The sequence below is a fragment of the Tauraco erythrolophus genome, chromosome 18 (genome assembly GCF_009769465.1).
Source record: "Tauraco erythrolophus isolate bTauEry1 chromosome 18, bTauEry1.pri, whole genome shotgun sequence".
Lineage (NCBI taxonomy): Eukaryota > Metazoa > Chordata > Aves > Musophagiformes > Musophagidae > Tauraco > Tauraco erythrolophus.
In genome coordinates, this window is record NC_141482.1 from 10,525,733 (window position 1) to 10,548,033 (window position 22,301).

At 41.5% G+C, this 22,301-nt stretch overlaps 1 protein-coding gene across 1 annotated transcript; it reads right to left on the bottom strand.

The window, feature by feature from the left end:
• Positions 1-11,965: 11,965 nt before the first annotated feature.
• On the bottom strand, positions 11,966-19,094 carry CYP24A1 (cytochrome P450 family 24 subfamily A member 1). The gene is given in 11 exon segments (XM_086623055.1): positions 11,966-12,076; positions 12,807-12,885; positions 13,077-13,243; positions 13,559-13,704; positions 15,094-15,205; positions 16,002-16,093; positions 17,288-17,384; positions 18,095-18,150; positions 18,153-18,187; positions 18,550-18,740; positions 18,837-19,094. Coding segments are annotated over 11 exon segments (1,344 nt in total).
• Between the last annotated feature and the right edge of the window lie 3,207 nt (positions 19,095-22,301).

Below are 22,301 nucleotides of genomic sequence, written 5' to 3' on the forward strand. Positions count from 1 at the left end.
TGGTTTTGTTCAGCTTGTCTCAAGGAGGATATGGTGCAGGCTGAGAAAATAGCCCGAGGAATGCTAGAATGTGGGTAGTTAGGTGAAACATGCATGTGGGGATTACCCAGGAGCAAAGGAGAAAGGCATCTGTCTGACAGGCTGAGATAAGCACTGAGGGTGAGAATCGATAGATCCTCGATTCCTATCCAATTGCACAAGATAAATCTGGAAAAGTGCAGCAGGAAAGGAGAGGACAGTACTCTGAGGGGAATCAAAGGAGATAGAGTCTGCCTGCTTTTGAACAAATACAGAATTAACTTTGAGTCAAATGTTGTTACCTGGCTCTTAAAATATCTGTCTGCTTTAAGTCACTAATAATATAAGATTTATGATTTCTACGCAAGCTAAGAATGTTGTGAAGTTGTACACAGACTATCAGAAACGGCTCATGGTTTCCCCCATGAATGACACTGCCTAATTAAAGTGTGGTCCTCTGTGCCAGGTATCGTGTAAGCAAAACTCGAGCTCCGGATTAGCAACTGAAAATAAGCTAGCTGGTTCTGTGTGCGCATGCTAAGACAAGAGCACGTAGGAAAGGGAGCATTTGGTTGCATTTTCTGAAGGTTTAAGTGTTATCCACACACCACAAAAAGGTGCAACCTTTGACAGAAGTCCAGTGTAAAATTTTCTGATGAATACCCTTACTCAGGTCAATAAATATTTTTCCTGCTAACTCAAACAGTATTTGTGTGAAGCCTTGCATACATCTGACAAGCATGGTTAATAAACTTTTCTGCATCTGATCGCAGATGTGTTTCACTAAGGCCTTCTCAACTATATGAACAAGGAAAGGTTTCACAGGCAGGTTGTCCATCCAATCAGTCAGAAGTTTGGGGCAGAAGAAACTAAGTATACCAAGAACATGTCTGTGGAGGTGTAAAATGTACTTGTTCTTCTCACATACAAACTATCAAGAGTTTAATCGCTATCTGCAAAATTTTAGATGGCTATCATCCATGCTGCAGTCGTTAATCGAGGAGTAAAGGAGTATTTACAATATAGCTCACAGAAATTCAAAAGTCTTTGGGAGAAAGGGTGTGTTTTAAAAGCAGACTCAAGAGTTTCTTGGACACTTTCTACTCAGAGCGACTTTCTCCAAAGTTTTTTACACAATTTAATATTGCTGAATTGTGTCTGATGATGCTGTGCCTGAAGATGTTTGAAGATGGGGCTACTTTCTTAAAATCAAAACATGCCATGAGGTTAAGGTAACTTTCGTGAAATGTTCTTTCAAAATAAAAAATGAAGAGTTGTTGACATAAGAATGTTGAAAGCTACCCATTAGGAGCTTGACTGAAAGAAAAATCTTTGCCCTGGCATAATTTCTTCTAACAGCCCTGCTATTTCTTTAAAAATTTTCAAGTTTTCTAAAAGATTCCTTTTCTCAGATCATAATATTTACATTCACCGCAAAGTATTTTCTCTCTCCCAAACTTGATTTTGAAAAAAAATTCTCCATTTCAATTTCATATTTCATTTCATTTTCCAAACACAAGAGAATTTGGAATGTCAAGATTGTTCAAAAAAACAGCAAATCTCTTTCCCATTCTCTTTCAGCTGCAATACAAAGCACTGGCCATATGCGAGGTGTAAAGACAAGGAGCTGTCAGCATCAACAGACGTGGTGCAGAAGGACAACGTCCGTGCAGAAAGAAGGATAGCGAGGGAAGGAGTTTGAGTGCGGCCAGCGTTCGGCGTGTGGCTTCACAGGGCTGCCCGGCCACGTTGCTTTAAAATTTTGAGCATCCTGTGAGACTGTTAGGAAAGACAGCAGATGTTCATGCTTTGAGAAGTGCCTTTCGTTATGACCATACAGGCACGTTTCTCAGCAGTTGAACTGCCCCTGCATGTTTGTGCCATGCAGGTCCGGCACTTGTCTCCCTTCCCAGGGTATCCCGCCCTGGCTGTGCCACTGCTGGGCCGTGGGGAGCTGCAGGAGCGTGGAGCCCAGCCAAGGGTGCCCCGTGCCCCAACACGAGTGCTTGGGCTGCCGGCTCAGGCAGCCAAACCCGGTATCCGTTTCCTTTCATAATCTCAATCGTTCTCGTACCTGATCTCTGTCTGTTGAGACAGGCGTGTTGGTGATTGCTGTGTGATCTGTCTGAACACCCTCTGCTTTAACTTCCCTAATGAGCATGTTATGTCCATTATGCAGAATTCACGCCTTTGTTTACTTGCCCAGGAGTTCTGATTTTCCCCAGAACTACCAGTTGCTTCTTCTATTGTTTTTCCCTGGATCCCATTGACTTCTATATATAGCACAATACTCTTCATGTCCTCAAAAATCTGTTGTCTTTTCCAGCGAAGCACACTGGGTGCCAATCACAACCCAAGAGGGGCTGGGAGGAAACAGTGGCTTCCTGAGGGGCTGTTGAATATGCAGAAGAACGTGTGCTCTGTTTTTCTGAGGGCACCTGCCAGAACCCTGTTGTTGGATCAAAGCACAGATCAAATATTTGGCATCAGCCATATCCCTCCCTGAACACCTCCACCTCTGGGTAGCATAACATGATATTTTAAAATGTTTATTCCCTTCATTTGTATCTACACATAAATAAAACTTCCCCCTGCCTGCAGTGAATGCTGAATATCTGCGTGCCGTTGGCTCACAGCTAACTCTTTGATTCCTCAAGCAATGCGCTGGTCTAGTTTCTCTTTCAATTCTGCCTTTGGGCAAGAAATACTTTGCAAGAGTTATGAATCAACTCTATTTGAAGCTACCCTGCTTCCTGGAAAATATCCTCAAGCGTGTCTTCCCATGCATTAGTTGCCAGACTTCCCTCTGAGTGTGCCCCTTTGCTGGAAATCTATTTTGCCACGGTTCAGCAACAAGGACATCTTTTGCAATTCATTCATCTTTTCTGCTTTGTTCAAAACAGAAGGAAAGTTCCTAAGAGGTTCTTGCATATCCACAGTGAAACTCCGGCATTTAGGGAAAAAAAAATCCTCCTGCATTTAGATGCCTTAATTTCACCTAAATATTTAAGAACTCGAAGATCTGTGTCTCAACCTAAATGGTTCAGCACCCATATTTCTCTTAAGAATGACCTAGAGAATCACACCCTAGGTTGATCTGTGCAGCTACAGGTACAGTTACATGGTTCCTCTGACTAATATAAAGCCATGCTGCAGCTCAGGAAGAGTGGTCTTGTCCTTTCCAGCAACCTGGTGTCAACTCCACATACACGTTCCTGCTGCTTTCTGACTGTTGACTCCAGCAATTTTGTAGCCAAAAGGCGAATCAAAGCAGCTCTCTGATCCTACTAAAACCAATCCTGCAAAAAGGATTTTTGTCTGGATCAAAGTTGATCCAGTTGAGATCCCGTTGAGAGAGATCAGGATACCTGGTCATGAGAGGGGTGGAGGACAACAGCCCATAATTAGTCTGTGAACTCATAAAGTTCCCTTGGGGTGCAATCTGCACAGGGTTTGTATATAATCTTATATGATCTCTATAAATTTGTATAATCTGCACAGGTTAGATAACCACACCTAAAAAAATTCACGCAACCGCCTTATCTATTCTTTTGAATTGGTGTGAGTGGCTTCTTTCCATTTTGAGAAGAGGCTGCAGAGTTCATTGATGTCACTGGAGCCCCTCTTGTCTAAATCGATGATGAAAACATCATTTATACAGAGGCCTCAAAAAACAGAAATATACTTGCAATTAAGAGCCTGCATTCTTGTAACTCCACTGCACCTTTTCTCTCTGAAAAGTCTTTTTCAATCTGCATGTAAATAGGTATTTAATAGGTAGGTTGAGCAGAAGCCTCCACAAAAATGCAGCGCAGCTTCTGAATTGAATAAAGCTGATAAAGCAATATTTCACTTCACTGCAAATGTTTCCCATGGTCTGCACTTTTTATCAGTCCTTTCAAGAGAAAGCACTTAGACTTAAACTTTGAAATATTAAATTTTCTTAGGAAAAGTAAATGCCTGATATATCTTACAGAGCCAAATTCCCACCATATGTCTTGAGTAACATATCTTTCAATTTCTCTCTTTTCTGGAAGTTGGTGAGAAAAAATAATGCAGTTATTCTTAGTCTAATTAACATTTCTTTCATTCAAGCTTTGGCATGGATAAATCATGTTTATTGAACTCACAAGTAATCTCTTCCTCATTTACTGATGAATAATTTGCATTAAAATGTAAAAGTGAAATTTTTAGCAGAAACTCAATTTTATAAAGAATTTATAAATAATTGTATTTGGTCACTAGTCTTGCTTGGAAAATATCCTGAGTTTTTACTAAGTGTTTTTAGAGATGTTATCAATGTTTCATTATAGGCTTTTGAATTTTTTATACACACAAAAAAGTATTTCATTCACTGTGATTTTTTAAAAATATCAGCAGTGAAACACTTTTATGAGAAAATGTGTCCATTTCATCCTTTAAAAATATTTAAACAGAGCATTGGTTTCAATTTAATTTTAAAGAAGAAAAACATCTATTTTTTCAAAGCTAGAAATTAGTTAGCACCTAGAATTAGTATGCTATTTAGTATAGTAAAGGTATATTGCTGTACATCAGATAACATTAACAATTCAAAGATGTGAAGTATTTTTTTAAAAAAGTAGCAGTTAATTTTGTCTTCTTTGAAGTTATTTAAAGATTTCCTGATTCTGTAAGTTGCACAACTTGCTTCCATTAGGTAGAAAATCCAAGATGCTCCGGGGGTTAGTCTTTAATGATTAAAAACATCTTTCTGTGGCATTCCAATCTCTTGTATTCTTATTAAAAGGCAGAAGCTACAGTGGAAGCTTCCAATAAGAATTTAATAATATGTTCAGAGTGTCCAATTACTTCAGAAATTTATATCAGTGTGTTCAGTGACTGCATACAAGATAACTCCTGTTTTGCTCTCTTTTTTCAGTAGAGTGTATTTTGAAGCTTTTCACTTGCCTTGAAAAGAGTTACTGAACGTATATTTAAAGCTTTTCTTTTCCATTACTCTGACTTTTAAACGTAGCCGGAGGGAAGACAGGATCGTTCTGGAGTACCAAAACGTGTCATCTCCTGAACCAATCAAAATATGTGTGTGAACCAAACTATCTTCATGTCCTCCTGCCCAGAACCTTGCTCCCAAAGTCATCCTTATTCCACTTATGCTCTGCAGGTCCCATTCAAAATGACTAAAATTTGTATCCTGTGCTTTATGGTAGGACAGTTGTTTTAATCCTATCAGCTTGCACCCTCAGCATAACGAGTTGCAGGGGGATATCTGCAACCTGTGGTTGAATGTTCCTGCAAAGCCAACAAAGCAGCTCCCAGTTTTAGGACTGAGGATGGCTTTTGCTCATGGATTGAGCTGGCTCTTGGCTGACCCCTGATCAGATATGTGGGTGCCTTTGCCTTGAACCAAGTGGGACTAAGCTTGATTAAGGCATTGACCTCATCTGCAAAGCTATTTGTAATTTCTGTTGGTATAATTGAGATAACAGTAAGGGCTTTTTTGTAGGAACTCCAAAGTCTAGGTAAGTGTTAGCCATACTCCCTGAGGTATGAGTTTTTCCAAGACTTCCTTCCACTATTTCCATTAAATTTAGAGAACATTTTTCCTTTCTCTACCTTGAGCCAACTCCATGTTGCTGGAAGTCCCTCTGACAGTGAGGGTACCCTTTTGTTCAAGGGAAGCACCATTCCCTTGCTTCTCTCCTATCTCCTGTTTTTATGTGGAACACAGTTCAATAGCAGGATGAATCAGATGTGATTTGTTTGATTTACTACCAAGTTTCTGGGCACCTAAGTTGATAGCAGAGGGTAAAGTATCATGAAAGTGCATAACAATTTGGGAAGACTGAGGCATAACTCTTGTACTCAGAGCTCCCCTTTATTGCCTTGCTGTGCTCCCTGCCAGCTGCTGCCTCCGCTGCCTTCCCTTCTCCTCTGACATGCGGTGCCTGGAGTTCATTCAACACACTTAACAATTAGAGGCAAAGAGTTCGAACTTGTCGTGAGGAACATGCCCAAGTATAATTTACCCTGATTATAAAATGCTTTCCATTCCTCACTTGTTTTGACACTGTCCCTTGGAGAAAAATATTTTGTCTCATAAGGAAGTCTCATCGTTGTTTTCCTTGTCAGGAGGAGGATTGCTCCATAAGTGTTCGGCTCCATCCAAACCCACAACGTAAAGTTTTCTAAAACTCCTTCTGGATCCAAATGTTATAGCTTAAGTTTAACTTTTTATGCTGTTCCAAACCCACAGGCTACCAATCAGACAGCTGAGACAAAGACTATGGACAAGACTTGAAAGTCAATGCAGTCCTTCCTCTGCTAGCAAAGAAGGCTATAGCAATAAAGAAGATAGGGTCCAGATAGGTATTGTATGAGATGTTATTGCACTTCTGGATAAACAGACAAGAAATAGGTGAAGAGTAATATTCACATGGAGAGTTGGGCTGTCTTGAAAAAAGTACACTGTAACATCGAACCAGATCCCAAGTGTGGTCTCTGTCCGTACCACTGACACTTCCCTGCCCAAAGAATTGTGCCGATTCTGTAGCAGTTGATACCAGTTTCATGTTAGTTTACATTCCTGAGTGTCAACAAATTCATTTCTGGTTTACACCTTGGTGTGTGAAAGGGATTTAAGGCAGTGGGATTGCAGCCCTGAGCTACAGCACGAGAGAGCGGAGAGCCGGGAGTATCGCCAGGAAGGTCCGGACGTGTGCTGTGTCTGTGCCAAACAGTTCGGCACCTCTGTGGCTGTCGCTCTCTTGAAAGCTGATGCTCAGAAATATCTAAGAATAAATGTAAGTCAAAAGGCATAATGCTCAGTTTCATAATGTAATATCCATACTTTTCCCCAAGCCATGCCTGGAAGGACACATCAAAAAGTTTGAACGCAGCCACCCACACCACGGTATATCAATCCACAAGTTATCAGAACAACACACGCATCCAGGGTAAGAGATTAATGAGACTGCTTGTCATTTCCATCTCAATAGGCCCTTTGTTTCAATTATCTGAAGTAAAAAGGCAGTTTTTTCTTCTAAAGCTACAACCCTTACGTGAATTTTGGATAGGTGTGCCACAAATGACATGCTGGAAATTTTTGAACTTTCTTCTTTTTTAAAAAGTGCTAATGCATAAAAAAACCCCACACATGCACATGCAGTCTCACTCAGGTCAGGATGATGCTTTGTATATTTAAAATTAAGCACGTGCTTAGTTGTTCTCTTAAAAATTGTTCTGAAGTGAACTTTAGCTATTAACATTTTGCAGAATTAATTTTTCAAAACTTGGGTTATTTTGCCCGGTCAGTTAAAGTCAGCACTGACACTGACGCGAATTCTGCCTCTAGTTGCTGAGAACAAAGAACCAAACTAGACAAACTAGAACACATTATCTGTCATCTAATCACTGCACTCGAAGGTGTAGGCAGAGACTGACTCAGAGCATACTATATAGTAGCCAATTTATAATGAACAGAACATATATGAAAAATGCCAGATTGTCAGTCCTGAAAACTGACATTCTTTATTCACAAAAAGAGCACAAGTTAGGTGGCTCTGACTTTGTCTATATCATTCCCACTAACACGCCTGAAGCCTGAACAGAATTAACTTCCTTTTGGATATGTAAGTCTCGTTCACTTCCTTATTGAGAAAGTTAATGTGGAGGCCAATTAATTCCATTCATTTTACGATCAAAGTATATTCTTCTGAGGAGTAACTGTAGGAAACAACAGGGAAGTAGTGTCACTGTCTTTTTAATAAGTAATTCTGAACGAGCAGATCATTTCAAAGAGGCAAAGAACTGAACTGAATTTATCCAGCTGACCATAGGCGAAAGGTTTCATAGACATTTATTAATCTCAGAAGCATCATGCTGTTTTTCATACTTCTGAAATACAAGAAAAAGAAAGCCATAGGAGTTTCTTAATGTGCAAGTCTGCCTTGGTCATTCATTATCTGTGTAGTTTGATAATTACCTGGTAAATTGCTTTGAACATTTACTTTGAGGTAGCAGATTAATGAAGTTCTTTGAAAACTTCAGGAACTTGAGAATCTACAAAGCTTCCGGAACAAAATTTTCCAGGTCAGTGGTTATTGTACGTTTAGAAATCCAGAAGACAGCACACATTTGTACCTCAGCTTATACATAGTTGGTCGAAACCTTACACTTGTGCAACACTTGTGTAGATCTTTGGGTCCACTAAATTTTAATAGTGAAAATAATAAGCAGTCCAGTAAGCATGAACCTGTGATTCACTATACAGAATCATAGAATAGTTTGGGTTGGAAGGGACCTTAAAGATGATCTAGTTCCAACTCCTGTCCCATGGGCAGGGACGCCCTCCACTACACCAGGTTGCTCAAAGCCCCATTCAACCTGGCCTGAACACTTCCAGGGATGGGGCATCCACAACTTCTCTGGGCAACCTGTTCCAGTGACAGAAGCAATAAAGGATTTCGAAATAGCTGATAACTAGGCTGTCAAGGTCAGTTCAATTAGATAACACCTCTTCTCTTTGGTTGCCTTTAAAAGCTAAATTGTCAGAACATTTGTGAGCAATGTGATATGCCAGAATTGATCAACAGTCCTGACTTTCTGTTAACATTTGTTTCTTATTGGCACAACTTCATTGGCTCTAATGGAGTACTAATACTATAAGAAGAGACTTAGTGTATATTATTGTTGTAGCAGCTGGGATAGATCTTCCCACACAGTCTTGTCCTTAGCATGAGCCACCAAAGCTCCCCCGGGGTCGGGTGAGCACCTATGGTCTCCCTACCCACCTTCCCCAGGCTCTGGGTCCAAGTGCTCCCAGCTGTCAGGTTAGTTTCAGCAGCACAAACTACAGTCTCTCTAAAGTATACATTGCAATATGGTTTCCAGAAAAGCGACATTCTCACAGTGTTGTATGATTTTTTAACACCATCATTCATTCAGCTGGAGGCAGCCTTCACTTGGCAAAGGCGGTGTGGCTTTGATAACTGTCAAATTTACTCTTTGCATAACCATCAGGCTGTCAGTCACAGTGCTGAGTGGATGGGATTTTTTTTTTGTGTACATAATTTCTTTTCATCCTGCAAAGGTTCAAACTATTTTCAGCCTTCCTTAAAACTTTATATTGATTTTGTCTTGTCATAATGACAGGGAAATGTAACAATCTCATCCCTGGAGACCTCAGTACTGTGCATGGGGAGAAACTTGTTCAGACTGTGGTATGGGTCTAAAAAGCCTCCTAACATTAGCATTCGCTGAAGGTCTGATAGGATTATACAGAGTGAAAGGGGCCGTAGACATAGATTTAACATATTCCTGAATATTAGGGCTAGCCTGGGTGGAAGGAATGGCACGACTAATGGCACAAAGGGAGTCTGGCATTGAAACTCTGTGCTGCAGGACTTGAGTGCCTTGTACTTGCTTCCCAGGGATCCACCTCGCCGGGGCTGGCTGGTGCCAGGCAGTGCCCCTGCACCCTCCTGACGGGAACTGGGCTTTGCAAACAGTTTCCCAGCTAGCTATGCTATAACCATACAGTCAGGTAACTTGGGGGTATCATAAAGCAGTTTTTCAGTGTTGAATTAAAGTAACTCAATTTTGTAGAACTTCAAGTTCAAGCCCATTGAGGATATTAAGCAGAGGGATGAAAGAACCACAGCCATTTTTTTGTGAGAAGTTACCACAAAAGACAAGATTTCTGCAACACTACAAAGAATTTATAACAAATTATGGAAGACTATTTATAGGAAAAAAATAGAAATATTTATTTCATTACAAAATCAACTATTACCAAATTGACTAGAAAGATTCAGAAAATATACAAATTGCTTTACACATTGTAATATGGCTACATTTACATGTCTGAGTATAACAGCAGAGGAAAACAAACAAAAAACCCACAGGAGACAGACCAGCAAATGCTAAGAACCTGTATAATTTCAGAATGTAAAAAAATAAAAATAACCATTCATAGCTATATACATAAACCTGTACTTGAAACTGCATTGTGGGAAAAATACACTAGTGACCGTAGTAGCTAACATACGGTATTACATGCAGGGCCGTGACAACTTTAACCTTTAGATACAGGTATTGAAATCTCCACAAGAAATAGACCTCTTTGAAATGCCTAGGATCCTTATTTCATGTGGTTCTTTGAAACATACATTTTATATTACTCATCTGATGAAGTAACTATCCTGTTAGGATAATCATCATTTAATAGTGGCAGAACCCATAGGATTCCAGTGATTCCATTTACGGATAAGGCCTTCCATGCAATAAAAGACCACTAAGGTTTTACAATAAAGGTGTGATAAAATAGCTTGCGTGGGAGCTGGAGGCACGAAACTCTGTGGGTATGAGCAGAGCACGTGGCAGGTACAGTATTGCAACTGTCCAAATCAAAGTACTGTGCAGGCATGAGGAGTAAATCCTGTTATATACCTTTGTCCTTATTTCCCTTTTATTAAAGAAGTGAATAATGTTAGGGAAAGTATACTTTTGTAATTATCCTAATTTTTAAGCCCTGTTGTTAGCCTTATTACAGACTGCCGTCTTACTTCTCAGTTTAATTCATGACATTGGTAATTTGATAAGGACTAAGTAAGTTTCTCTTCCTTAAGCTGACTTCCCAAAGTCCTTCAACTCTGAGCTAACAGGGCCAGTTCAGTCATGACTTGCTCCCCTGGGTCCCATATAATACCCACAAACTGGAAACCAGCTCTTTCCAAGCTAGCCTGTTGAACAGCTTGAGGCTATAATAATTTCACTGTGCACTAACAAGAACTATACATAACACTCCACAGCTCATTATCAAGCTCTATCCTGTACAGTCCCTCAGCTGCACTAAATCAGTATATTTGCATAGGTATATGAATGTGCATGGCATTTTTCTTTCCTTTTAACATTGCTAAGTACAGCTGAACTAACTAACCACATTTTTTCAATAAAACAGTATGGGAGCTTTTCTTGGTACTATTTCTGGCTCAGCAATTGTTCAAGAGACACGTGTTGCAGTTTCTTCACTGGTTACCATAGGTTTTGACATTCCCAGTCAACATATATTTGTTCAGAAAAGGCAGCAGCAGGCTTGTCATTTATTTTCTGCAAGTTGTATTAAAGAGAAAAAGAATCTATATAGTGATCGATTATTTAAAAGCAAATAGCACTGAACAAACTTCAGTTAAAGAAGTTAATGGAATACCCTTCCTTGAATTATATTGAGTGATTTTTTTCCTGTGTTGTTGGCCAGCAAAAAAATATCTTCCATAGAATCTAAATGTCACTAGATTTCTAATTTGAGGACTTAATTCTAGATTAAACCCCCAGTTTTCCCATTTAGATTTTTATACAAACAAGCTTTTTTGTTAGCTTGTTTGTATAAGTTTATGAGCAGAGAAAAATGTACATGCAACCAAAAAAGGTATAATAAGTTGCAATACTGCATGACTATCTACAGACAGATATTTCTTTTCTTTGTCCTTCTGCCTAAAATCAAGTTTTCTAATCCAAACTCTGTAGTGTCCTAGTGTACTGTTCCTTCACTAGGGCATTTTCTTTTTAATCTGTACATTGATGCTCAAAATTAAATGCTATTTTTCAGGAAATATCTTCTAGAAATGCAGCTGGAAAACAAAACAATGGCTAATATTTTCCCCAACAGTATATACATTGCGATTTCCCCATCTCTGATCTGCATCGTGCACAGAAGACATGCTCTCCTGGAGTTTAAAACTAGACAGCAAACTTCAGAGCCATAAGCCGTACAAAATTTGTCTTCTTTCGTAGTACGTGTAATATTTTCTGTTAAAAGTAACAAAATGTGATGGCATTTAATAAATCTCACATTGTAAGAATAAAGTGTAGAAAAACATCTGTTCTCTCACACTCACAGTTCCATGAAAATTCTAAACAAGGTTCAAAGAAAAGTCTCATGTACTCAGGAGATCCTTATGCACATACCTCATCGTCTGTGAAACGCAATGGGAAGCTCCCGGCTGGGAACCAGTAATCCTGAATGGAGTGTTTCTACTGGCTTGTTGTCAGTTGCTACAATTTGGTATTTGCGAATGAGCTGAAACACAAACATCGCCATTAGCATGCTTAGGCTTCCAGACCTTCTGATTAGGTTAAATGTGGAACAACCCAACATTGTGTACAGAATGCCCTTTTTAGAGTACTCACCCAGCAAAGGGCCAAGTGAAGCTGTAGCTCTGCTACGCGGCGCCCAATGCACATCCTCTTCCCAATGCCAAATGGAACATGAGAAAAAGGATTTATTAAGTTCTTCTGAAACCAGCGCTCTGGTTTAAATTGAGTCCAGTCATTAAAGTACTCTTCATTGCAACCCAGGGCATAGCTATTTATCATCAGTACAGTCTATAAACAAAGCGATAGAGAGAGTCTCATTACAAATTGGCTTAGAGCTACCAAGCAAACCAGCTTGTTAATGGAAAAACACAACACAACAATAAAGACAAGGCAGTTTCCTCAGAAGATGTCATGTAATTCTCTGAAGATTAATTCAAACACAGAAAAAGCCATAGTTTCCTCACAAAATCATTGGAAAGTTTGAAAAAAAATTTTTAAATAGCACACCAAAATATTTGTGTCTAAATCCAACTGCAGTGCAGGCAGGTATGATTTTCAGTTTATGGGAATTCTTGGTGTGAATTGCTCATTCTTTATCTGGGTCTTGTCCTTTGGCAAAGCCATTCTGGAGACTAAAATATGACCAACTTCAGTGGCTTACAGGACAGCTAATCAACGATAAAATATTCTAGTAGCTAAATTAATTGACTTACCCCTTTCGGCAGCACATAATCTCCCAGAACCATTTCTGTATGAATTGTGCGAGTGGTAAATGGCACTGAGGGTGTTAATCTACAGTGAAAGAAATAAAATGGGTTAAATTTCCAGCATTTTTTCTTCATATATCTATCATAGTTTACCCTAAACAATAAGGTGAACAAAATTATATATACTAAAAATTCTTTCTCCCTAGTACACACTAGATGGTAAAAAACCATCTTTGTGATCATTTTGCTTTTTTGCAAATTATTTGAGAGTTTTACCTCATGGATTCTTTCAGGCATGCTTTTAGGTAAGGCATATTCTTCAAATTCTCAGCACTTGGACTCTCATTAACAGCCAAAACACCCTGTATTTCCTGGAAAAGCTTCTGCTGAACATGAGGATTGCGTGAAATGTTATACAAAGCCCACAGTAAACTATTGGCCGTCTGAAACAAACCAAAAAGAAACGTCAGACCTCCATTTGTGGTGACAGAAACACGAAGTTGCCAGAAGTTCAAAGCAATAATTATGGCTGGTCATTGCCTTAGGGTATTTTGCAAACCTACGGGATTATGAGCCATCCCAGTTGTTCTCTAGGAGTAATGGACAGAAGAAAAAATCTAGTCATGTCAGGTAAAAATTCATTTGCATTTAGGCCACCGAAGCAACAACAAAGACTAGCTCACTCTCAGATGTTATGGAAGAAAGCAGGGAGTTGGAAGAATGCTAAATTTAACAAGCTCTTGGAAAGTCAAGTTTACCGTTTCAACTCCGGCAATCTGGAGTTCTGCGATGGCAGCGTACAGCTCCTTCTTGGAAAGTTGTCCTCCAGAGTAGATGTCACACAGGAAATCCTCCCGAGGGTTTGCAGAGTGCTTTTCCAGTCGACAGTCAATTGTGTGCTTGGCTGAGGAGGGAGAAGCAGGAGATAATCAATGGAAAATCACTAAAAACACTTTAAAAATAAAAGCAAAAATACATCTCACACATAGGATTTTGAAAGAGGATACCAAACTGTGCTCTTTTTTTTTAAACGATGAGCATTATACTGAATAAATAATGATATTTTCACTTTTCAAACAAATAACTCGGTCGCAAACATCACTTTTGAACAGAAAGAGCTCCTGCAAACTATTAGGAATTCTGCTTTCTTAAATCAGGAAAGGAAATCAGTGATGTGTTGAGCGAAATATTTAGCAAGCAGAAATACAAGTGTGTAAAATTTATTAGGTTGGATTTTCAAAGGGGATCAAGGTGTTAAAAAATCAAAGAGACTTAGCACTCAGACTCCCTGAGGGGAAATTTAAGCCTTTGATTTACTATGAGAAGACAAAAATAGATGTCAAATTTTTGCACATTATTATTTTTTTTTTAAATACAGAGGACTAGATTTTGCCCATTCTTTTTCAGGAATATCCCAGTTGTTAAGACCAGTTCCTAGTAAGGAGCTATTCACGTCAAATGAAGGTGTAAAACTGTTTTTTCTGAACAAAACTGGTTTAAAGTGTCTTTCCTAAACCCCATAAACTAAGAAGCAATAAAATAAGCACACGTGTGGCTGGCATGACCAAAACTGAAGTATTAAGTACTCAAATACCTAAGAGAAATACATCACTCAGTGTTACAACCATACAAGCGCCCAAAACTTTCTTAATCTTTAGCTGTAACTGTCACTGTCCAGCAAAATATTGAAAAATATAAACTTCACTGCATGTCTGGAGTTAGAGTAATTTTTTGTAACCTTGAAGGCAAATTCATCTTAAATAGAAAGAAAATGTTGTCAAAAAGCCAAACTATACCTTATGATTTAAATTGCTTCTGGTTTTAAGACTTACAACTATATTCTGGGTTGTTCAGAAAACCTATCATTTCTTTTTTTAGCAAAGAGGCTTTTGTTGCATGGAAAATTCGTGTTTCTCAAGAAAACAATTCCCTTTGAGGTCCCTTTGAGAGTGGTCCCTTTTCTCACTCCTGTATCTTGCCTTTAAAGACATTATACACTTTCTGGTTATTAACTTTTACATTAAAGTGGACTCACAATGTTGGTGGCTCCCAAATTTCTAGGACTTCCCTGGGGATTGGGTATTGCCCCACAACCAGACCTAAGTGTTAGTCATAAGAAAAGTGTTTCCATGTTTGGAAGAGGTTTGTGACCAGCTGCAGCAAAGGTGTCCCAATCTGTACTGAAGGCAGCAATTAACAGCAGCATAGGGCAGTACCAAGTATGAAGAAAGTTAATTCCAAGTAGGAAACAGAGATGAAGGGAAAACAGGGAAATCATGTTTAAAACAATAACCTGTTCTAAATATATCATCCCATGCTTTAGTATGAGCTTGCCAGACTTTCGTGTTCAGACCCTTGTGAAGTTCCACGGGGGTCACCATCATCATTCCAAAAGTAGCCATCATCTGTGGTGGAGAAAGAGTTTTTGAAATCTTTCTTCAATCTACTTGTAATCTCTGAATAAAATCAGACTGTAAAGTAGGAGGCAGTTTTCAGGAAGTCAAGATTCTGGTAGATTTTCCATCCTGGACAGAAAGGATGGGTCTCAACCTACTTAGACTGTATCCAGCTAAAAATTAGGGACAGCCAGTGGAGGATAGGAGGCTTTTCTAGTTGGTGATTCATCCCATCTATTTTAGGCACCTGTTTTAGAACGGGACAAGCCACCCTTTGGCAGTGCCGCTCTCTTCCTTGACAACAGATGGAGCTAAAAAACCAGGCTAGGCTAGATGTCTGCCTTTTAGACGGCTAAAATTAGGCAGATATTTATCACCGGAGTCCGAGTTGCAGCAAGACGCACAGCAGGTGTGCTTGCAGGAATGACTAACCTCCAAATCCAGTGTATTTGCATAATCCCACACAACTCCAAGAGTCTCACCCAACAAACAGCAGTGTTGCACAACAGGTGTCTCAGAGGGAGAGGAAAGTTAACCAAGCAACCTGACAGCAACATTTCCAGGAGTACCCTGAGGTCCATACAGCATTTTCCCCCTACATATTCAGGCATTTCATAACGAGACAGTCAGATGGTCAGTACTAGCTTTGCACATACAAGTGTCACCTTGGATGTGCAAGGCTGCCAATACACATGTAGCACAGAAGCTTGAGTTTCTTTTTTCAAGTAACCCATTTAAACTGGTACCCTCTCAATAGTAGTAGAGACAGAAAATCACTACAGCCTCAGTAAAGACTCTTCCATACCGTTTTTACAGCCTTGATGAAGTTCAAACTTTCTTCTTCTACATCCTGCTGCAGGAGACCAAACCTCTTTCCATACAGCACCAGGCAGATACCTGTTGTTGAGCAATATTCTCATTAAATGATATAAACAAAAGGATGCATTGTGTGCACCATTTATTGTCAAGGAATGGCTTGGATTGTCCTTCTGAAAAATATTCTACGATACACACCCGTGAGAACGACACTTCAAAACACCTTCTGCACATCTGCCTCAGACCCAAGGAGCAGTATATCTAGCTAAGGTGCCCTTTCAGTAGCACTTTCTTTGCAAATAACAGTCACCACTGATCTCCTCACGAGCAGCAGATCATTCTGCCAAGCAGGGATGGCATATTTGGCAAATAAGGTAATAGGAAAAGCTGCTGAAGAGAATAGAGTTGCAGGAAAACTGAGCCTGAAGAGGCCATCTACTCCAAAGTCTCCCAGCCCTTCCCACAGTCAGGAATCACTTGCAAACACTGACAGCATCCCACACTCCACCAGGTTCCATCTCTTTCCACCAGATTTTTATTTTTAAACTGTCACTTCCTATTTCTCCCTTTCCAAAAGGAGCCATCACTGTTGACTGGAAAGAAAAACATTTTCAGAAACTCAGTACACAGGTTGCTGAGATGAGCCAGCCTAGAGCACACCGGTCTGGCTCAGCTCATTCAGTTATCCACTATACCCAACGATCCCTCCTTTTGGGAACTACTGACGCAGTTTCTTCTGCCCTAAGTAATTCCTGGCTGATAGTTCCTTAGTGTACTCTAAAATGTTTGTAAAGATGGAGGCTCCTGTCTTGGTAACTTATTCCAGTGCTTCTCAGTCCCAGTGTAAACATTTTAAATGGGATTTTCCAACCCTCGTCTACAATAAATACTTCTTCGCTGTTATTGGATCATTTCATTGATCTTCTACTGCTGATAATTAGCAAATATCAGATGGACAAAAATGGTCATGTGCTCTCTGATCCCACTCTAGATGAATGCACTGTGATTCCCCCAAGTTTTGGATTTATAAGCCACTATAATGTTTGAATTGTTTTACAAGCCACATAGATAACCAGACAGAAGAGTTTGCATAGCTGCTGACAAATTTTGCATGTGTACTGATAGTCCCCTGGCTTTTCTGCAGCCTTCTTTCCCTGATATTGTAGCTGATGGTTTGGAAATAACCAGCCTACACATTCATCACTGATCGTACTTTAACTGAAATGCCATGGCAGGTACAAAACACATACCATTCTCAGGCAAAAACCAACTTACTTTCAAATGACCATTTATTGAATTCTGAATAGACGTCTTCCATTTGTCCATTGTGGTTACAAACAACATCTATTCTGTGCATGAAGTCCTCCAGGACCTAAGTGGTAGAGAGAAGAGAAAAAAAAAAAAGAAGAGGGTAAAATGACATCAACTACTAAAAATCCCATGTAATTTAACATTTCAACTGTCTTTTAAATTGGTAACAATCTCATATAAGCGAAGAATATTTAGGTTTCCTGTTCTTTGAACAAGATTAAACTTCCCCCTGTGTTAACATATGTTTGGATTTTACCTGATTTTTAGGCTATTACTGCTTGTAATTTGACAAACTGAGCTTTCCTCCACAGGGATGAAATGCTGGGATAATACTGGAGTTTCACAATGAAGAGGATTAAGCTGTTTATCACAGATGCTCCTCAAACTCAATAAGGAACACAGAGGTTAAAGATGGAGGTGTTCCCTGATGGGAGGAACGTAAGAATGAAGTGGTAAAGGCAAAAACCACCAAATGCAAGAAAAGTAAGCAAAAAACTCTGCAGAAGTCCATATCACTGTGGAATCATCTTATTTTCCTGCGGGGACAGAGAATCTCCTCTACAGGTTTCTATGCGGTCTCACTTTTAGTCTGACTCTGATAATCAGTTTGTACTTATTATTCCCTGAATGACTTCGAAGTATTAACTCATGGTTTTACCACTGAAGAGCAGATCAACAGCTCTCCAGGTAAATCTGATCACTTGATCTGCTTTTACTTCCCAGGTTTCCAGGGGAGTGGGGAGACATAAAGCATTTCTCAAAGCGCAGTACCTCATTGATTGTGGTATCCAGTGTCGCAACTTCCCTGGGTTTCATTAATTTCTTTGAAAGGCACTTCTCACCCTCTGCCAGTCCTTTCCTTCCCTAGATTCAATGAAAAACAGCGAGGCTGAAACGCGAAAAGCTTAAAGAAGAAAGCAAGAAGAAAACACCCCAAACCCGCGGCATGTGCGAGAAGACACGGCCGGCCGCCGATGGTCCTTCATCGCACCGACGGGCGCAAACTTGTCGCCGCAGCCCCTTCTCGGGGACAGGGGGTGAAACCTGCTCCGGCCCCCGGGCCCCGCCGACCCGGGCGCGGCAGGTTGGCCGCCGGCGGCCGCCCGCCCGCAGCATCCCCCGGGCACCGCAGACGCTTCTCCCGCCCCGGTTCCCCGTACCGCAGGGAGCAGCCGGCCCTCCGTGCACCTCCCCAGGGCCGCCCGGGTGCTGCGGGTGTCACTTACAGGATGAGCAGCCCGTAGCCCTCGTCGCGATAGTCCCGATAGGCTTTCCAGGGCTTGATCTCCAGGCGCTGGGGGCAGGCGCTCTCCCGGCGGTACAGGGCTTCCAGGAGGCAGGGAGCTGCGATGTGCACCGAGTCGAAAGCCCCCAGCTTCATTCGGAAGATCTTCCCAAACCTCCTGTGGTACTCAGCCTGGGGGCGCAGAAGAGACCCCCCCCGCCGCGGTGAGTGCGAGGCTCTCTGCCTCCTGCCCCCCCCGCAGCATCCCCATCCCTCCGCCCGCCTCACCAGCGTCTCATGCTGCCTCTTGAGCCCCCCTTTCCAGAGGACGTCGGGCAGGCTGCCCATCAGCGGCCAGCTGGGGGGGCCGGGCAGGGCGGCCAGGGGGTGCCCGCGGCCCCGCGGAGCGGGGGTCGCCGCCGGGCGCAGGGCGCAGAGGGAGGAGGCGAGAGACCGCTGCGCGGGGGCTCCGCGCCCGGCGGGGCTCATCGCGGCGCGGCCGCAGGTGAGGGCGGGGTGCCGGAGGAAGATGCTGCAGCCTCCCATAGCGGCGGTGGCAGACACCCGCCCGCGTATAGGTGTATATATAGCAGCCGGGAGGCTCGCTGGACTTTCATCGGGGGCCAATGGGAGCCCTGGGTGGGGTGAGGTGGGCCCGGCCCGGCCCGGGAAGGCTGCGGGGCAAGCGGTTCACGAAAGGGTTCAGGCGAGGCAGGAGGGCACCGCGCCAGCGCCGTCCGCGTCTCCGCCCGCGGAGCTTCCCGGGGGCTCCCGGCGGCCCCGGCCCCGCCGCCCGCGGAGCTTCCCCGGGACTGCCGCGGTGCCGGCGGCGAGCGGGAGGCGGGCGGCGGCCAGGTAGCGGCACCCGCTCCCCGGCCAGGCTGCCTGGCGTTCGTGCGCACGGTCTCGTCAAGCAACTTCTCTCTCTTCCGTTTATTTATTTATTTATTTATTTATTTATTTATTTATTTATTTAAAATTCGACTTGTTAGGGGGGCGAGGGCGCCAGGGCTCATCTGCATGAAGTGTGGTGGGGCTGTGGTGTTCATACCGCAACGCGCAGGTGGCTGAATAGTTCAGTTTTCCTTCCGTATTTGCACTTTGAAATGATGGAATGAAAAATGCAGAGAGCTGAGGAATAACAAGTTTTGGAGGGAGGGCTGCTCTTACCGTTTCTGGCTGACTAACCCCGTATTTATGAAAAGGGCATGCGAGTGCATCATCTGAGAAGGCAAAGATCCCTCCACTGTTAGTGTTGGCAGTCATTAAATTCTGACAAAAATCAGTTATTGCTGTGAGGCTTTTAATCGGAAACTGCACAGTAAACCTCAGAGAGAGCCAAAGGTTTTCATGCTAAGTGAAGGCAGGAGAGGTGCTAGCACCAACGGGTCGCCTGGGTACGTAGCTCTCTGTCCTCTCCTAGCAAGAGAAGTCAGAGAGACTGTGGATCTTGCTGCAAGACAGAAAGCTACAAGTAAACCAGAGGATTTCCAGGAAAGGCAGGTATGCTGCAATAAGGACTTGATTTTCTCCCACCCCACACTACCTTTTTCCGTCTTTCCCAAGTTGTGTTTTGTGACTCAGCTCTTAATCCCCTTTATTTAAGTGTTTGACGGTAAAATGCAGAGGGTACAGATAGATGGGTGTGTTAGACAAGGGACAAGCACAGGGATAATCAGAAGGTGGATTTGACACGGAACCTGAGAACCCATCTAGGGCACATATCTCAAAGTCAATAACAATAAAAAGGCTCAGGTAACAGTGATCAACACAGAGAAAAATGTACAAAAGCACAACATCTCACTGCAGACTTTTTCTGTGATTTTTGTATGTCTTTCCTGATCTTGCCCCTCTACTTCAGTGATTTTCTTCTATGGGATCATACTACATGTGCCACAAGATCAGAGCGCTTTCTAGGCGGGCTTCAATCTGAAGCTGGTTTGCGAGTTTTTTTTAGGGAAACACCACAACAAGTTGATATTTTTGTGATTTGTTTTCTCTCAAGCAGTTCTACCGAAAACACATCTTGCTGTCCTTGTAGATTGAGTGCAGTTGGGGCTTTGACCAATGATATGTTCTTCTGAGAAACCAGACAAGAAGAGACAACTTGTGTGCTCTGTGGACACCTGTCTATTTAAGGAATCAAAATGAACTCATTTGAAAGGGTCACAGCTTAGTGCCTGTGAAACAATCTCTTTAGAAGAGTCTGGAATAGGCAAGTCAAGACTAAACTGGGCCCAGGTCAATTTTTCCATGTTCATCGCTGCTATGGGGAAGAAACCGCCCTGTTAATACGGAATCTTCTCTATTAAGCTGCTTTTAAATGGAAAAGGTTTTATTTAACTTTTGTGGTCGTGATGTAACTCTCTGGCAGGGAAGTGAGTATATTTGTAGCTCAGCTAGGCCTGGAGCTGAGAAAGCTAATGATTGCCTCAATTTCTGGTAAAGTGCAGTTCTAAGGGCATTTTCAGCCTTCACTTCTTCCTCCCCTCCCTTTTAAGAGATCTCAAAAACAAGCCTTTAATTTTCAGCAAGATCTTTTCTTGTGACCTTTAGAACATATCAAGGGTTATCTTATGAGCAAAAAGACACTATTTACAGAGTTCTTGAACTGAATTTTGGAGGCATATCTTCACAGGAGCATCACTCTGCTGAGGGACCTGTAAAAATGAAGATGTCACCATTGTCCCAGAGATGTCTATCCACAAGACTTCTCAATATTTTCTAATAATTTTAGCAGCTAATGGCAACTGTTGGGTGAAAAGCCCTCTTCACTTTTATGCTATGGCAAGGAGTATGTTAAGGTCAAAGATCAAGAAATATCTGAAGATCAAAACTAAATAGCTTATGATACATATTCTCCTATGCTTCTCTTTTGCTACAGCAAAAAATGTGGTTTGATTTCTGCAGTCTTAGATGTCAGGAGATAATGTTCCTTGAAAAATGATCTGCCAGTGTGATGCTTCTGTAGAAGATCTGATGGGGATTGTTGTAGAGGTACAGAAAGGCTGTATCACAGTGTATCTTTTTAATCACTAAAATATTTCATCAGTACCTGAAGTCCGAGTTTTAGAGCTGCTTCCTAAGAAGTAATTGATAGTCTTACCTCTTGGGAAACAATAGTAACATATTCTTTAAATAAAGCTTGGAAATCCCATCAAGCTAAGAACTCCCCAGGATTTAAGAGACTGAGGTGTGCTTGAAAATCTCATTGAAACACAACAGCTGAACTTCCGATATATTGTAAAACATATCAAAAGCATGGAGTTCCTGTATGGTGAACTCAGTGCTTTTCATACAGTGCATGTCAAATACACTAAATATTATCAAAATAACTCCTCAGTGGGAAAGAGCTTATGATTGGCAGTGGATTTTTCTTTCTTAATGCCTGTAATTCCAGGAGGTTTGTAATGTGACATACTACACAACTCCTGTATCCTGACCTCTACTCTTTCTCATTGGAAAAATCTTTTTGCTTTTTGCTATTTTGGCCCTAACATGCTTGTGAAATCTCTCACGTTTTCCAAAATGCTACGTGAGAGTGCCACAGGGGAACGGGTAGACTACACAGGGAGAATCTCCGTCACAGGCATGGTGTTTCACAATGCTGGGGAAGACAAACTGAACGCAACTTGTAAACTCTATAAGCTGTTATTCCACGTTTTTGCTCATGTTTGTTTATACGCTTTTAATTCTATGTCTCTTTCCAGCTGAAGATCTGAGAGTTTTGTAAATATTGATGAATTTAGCCTC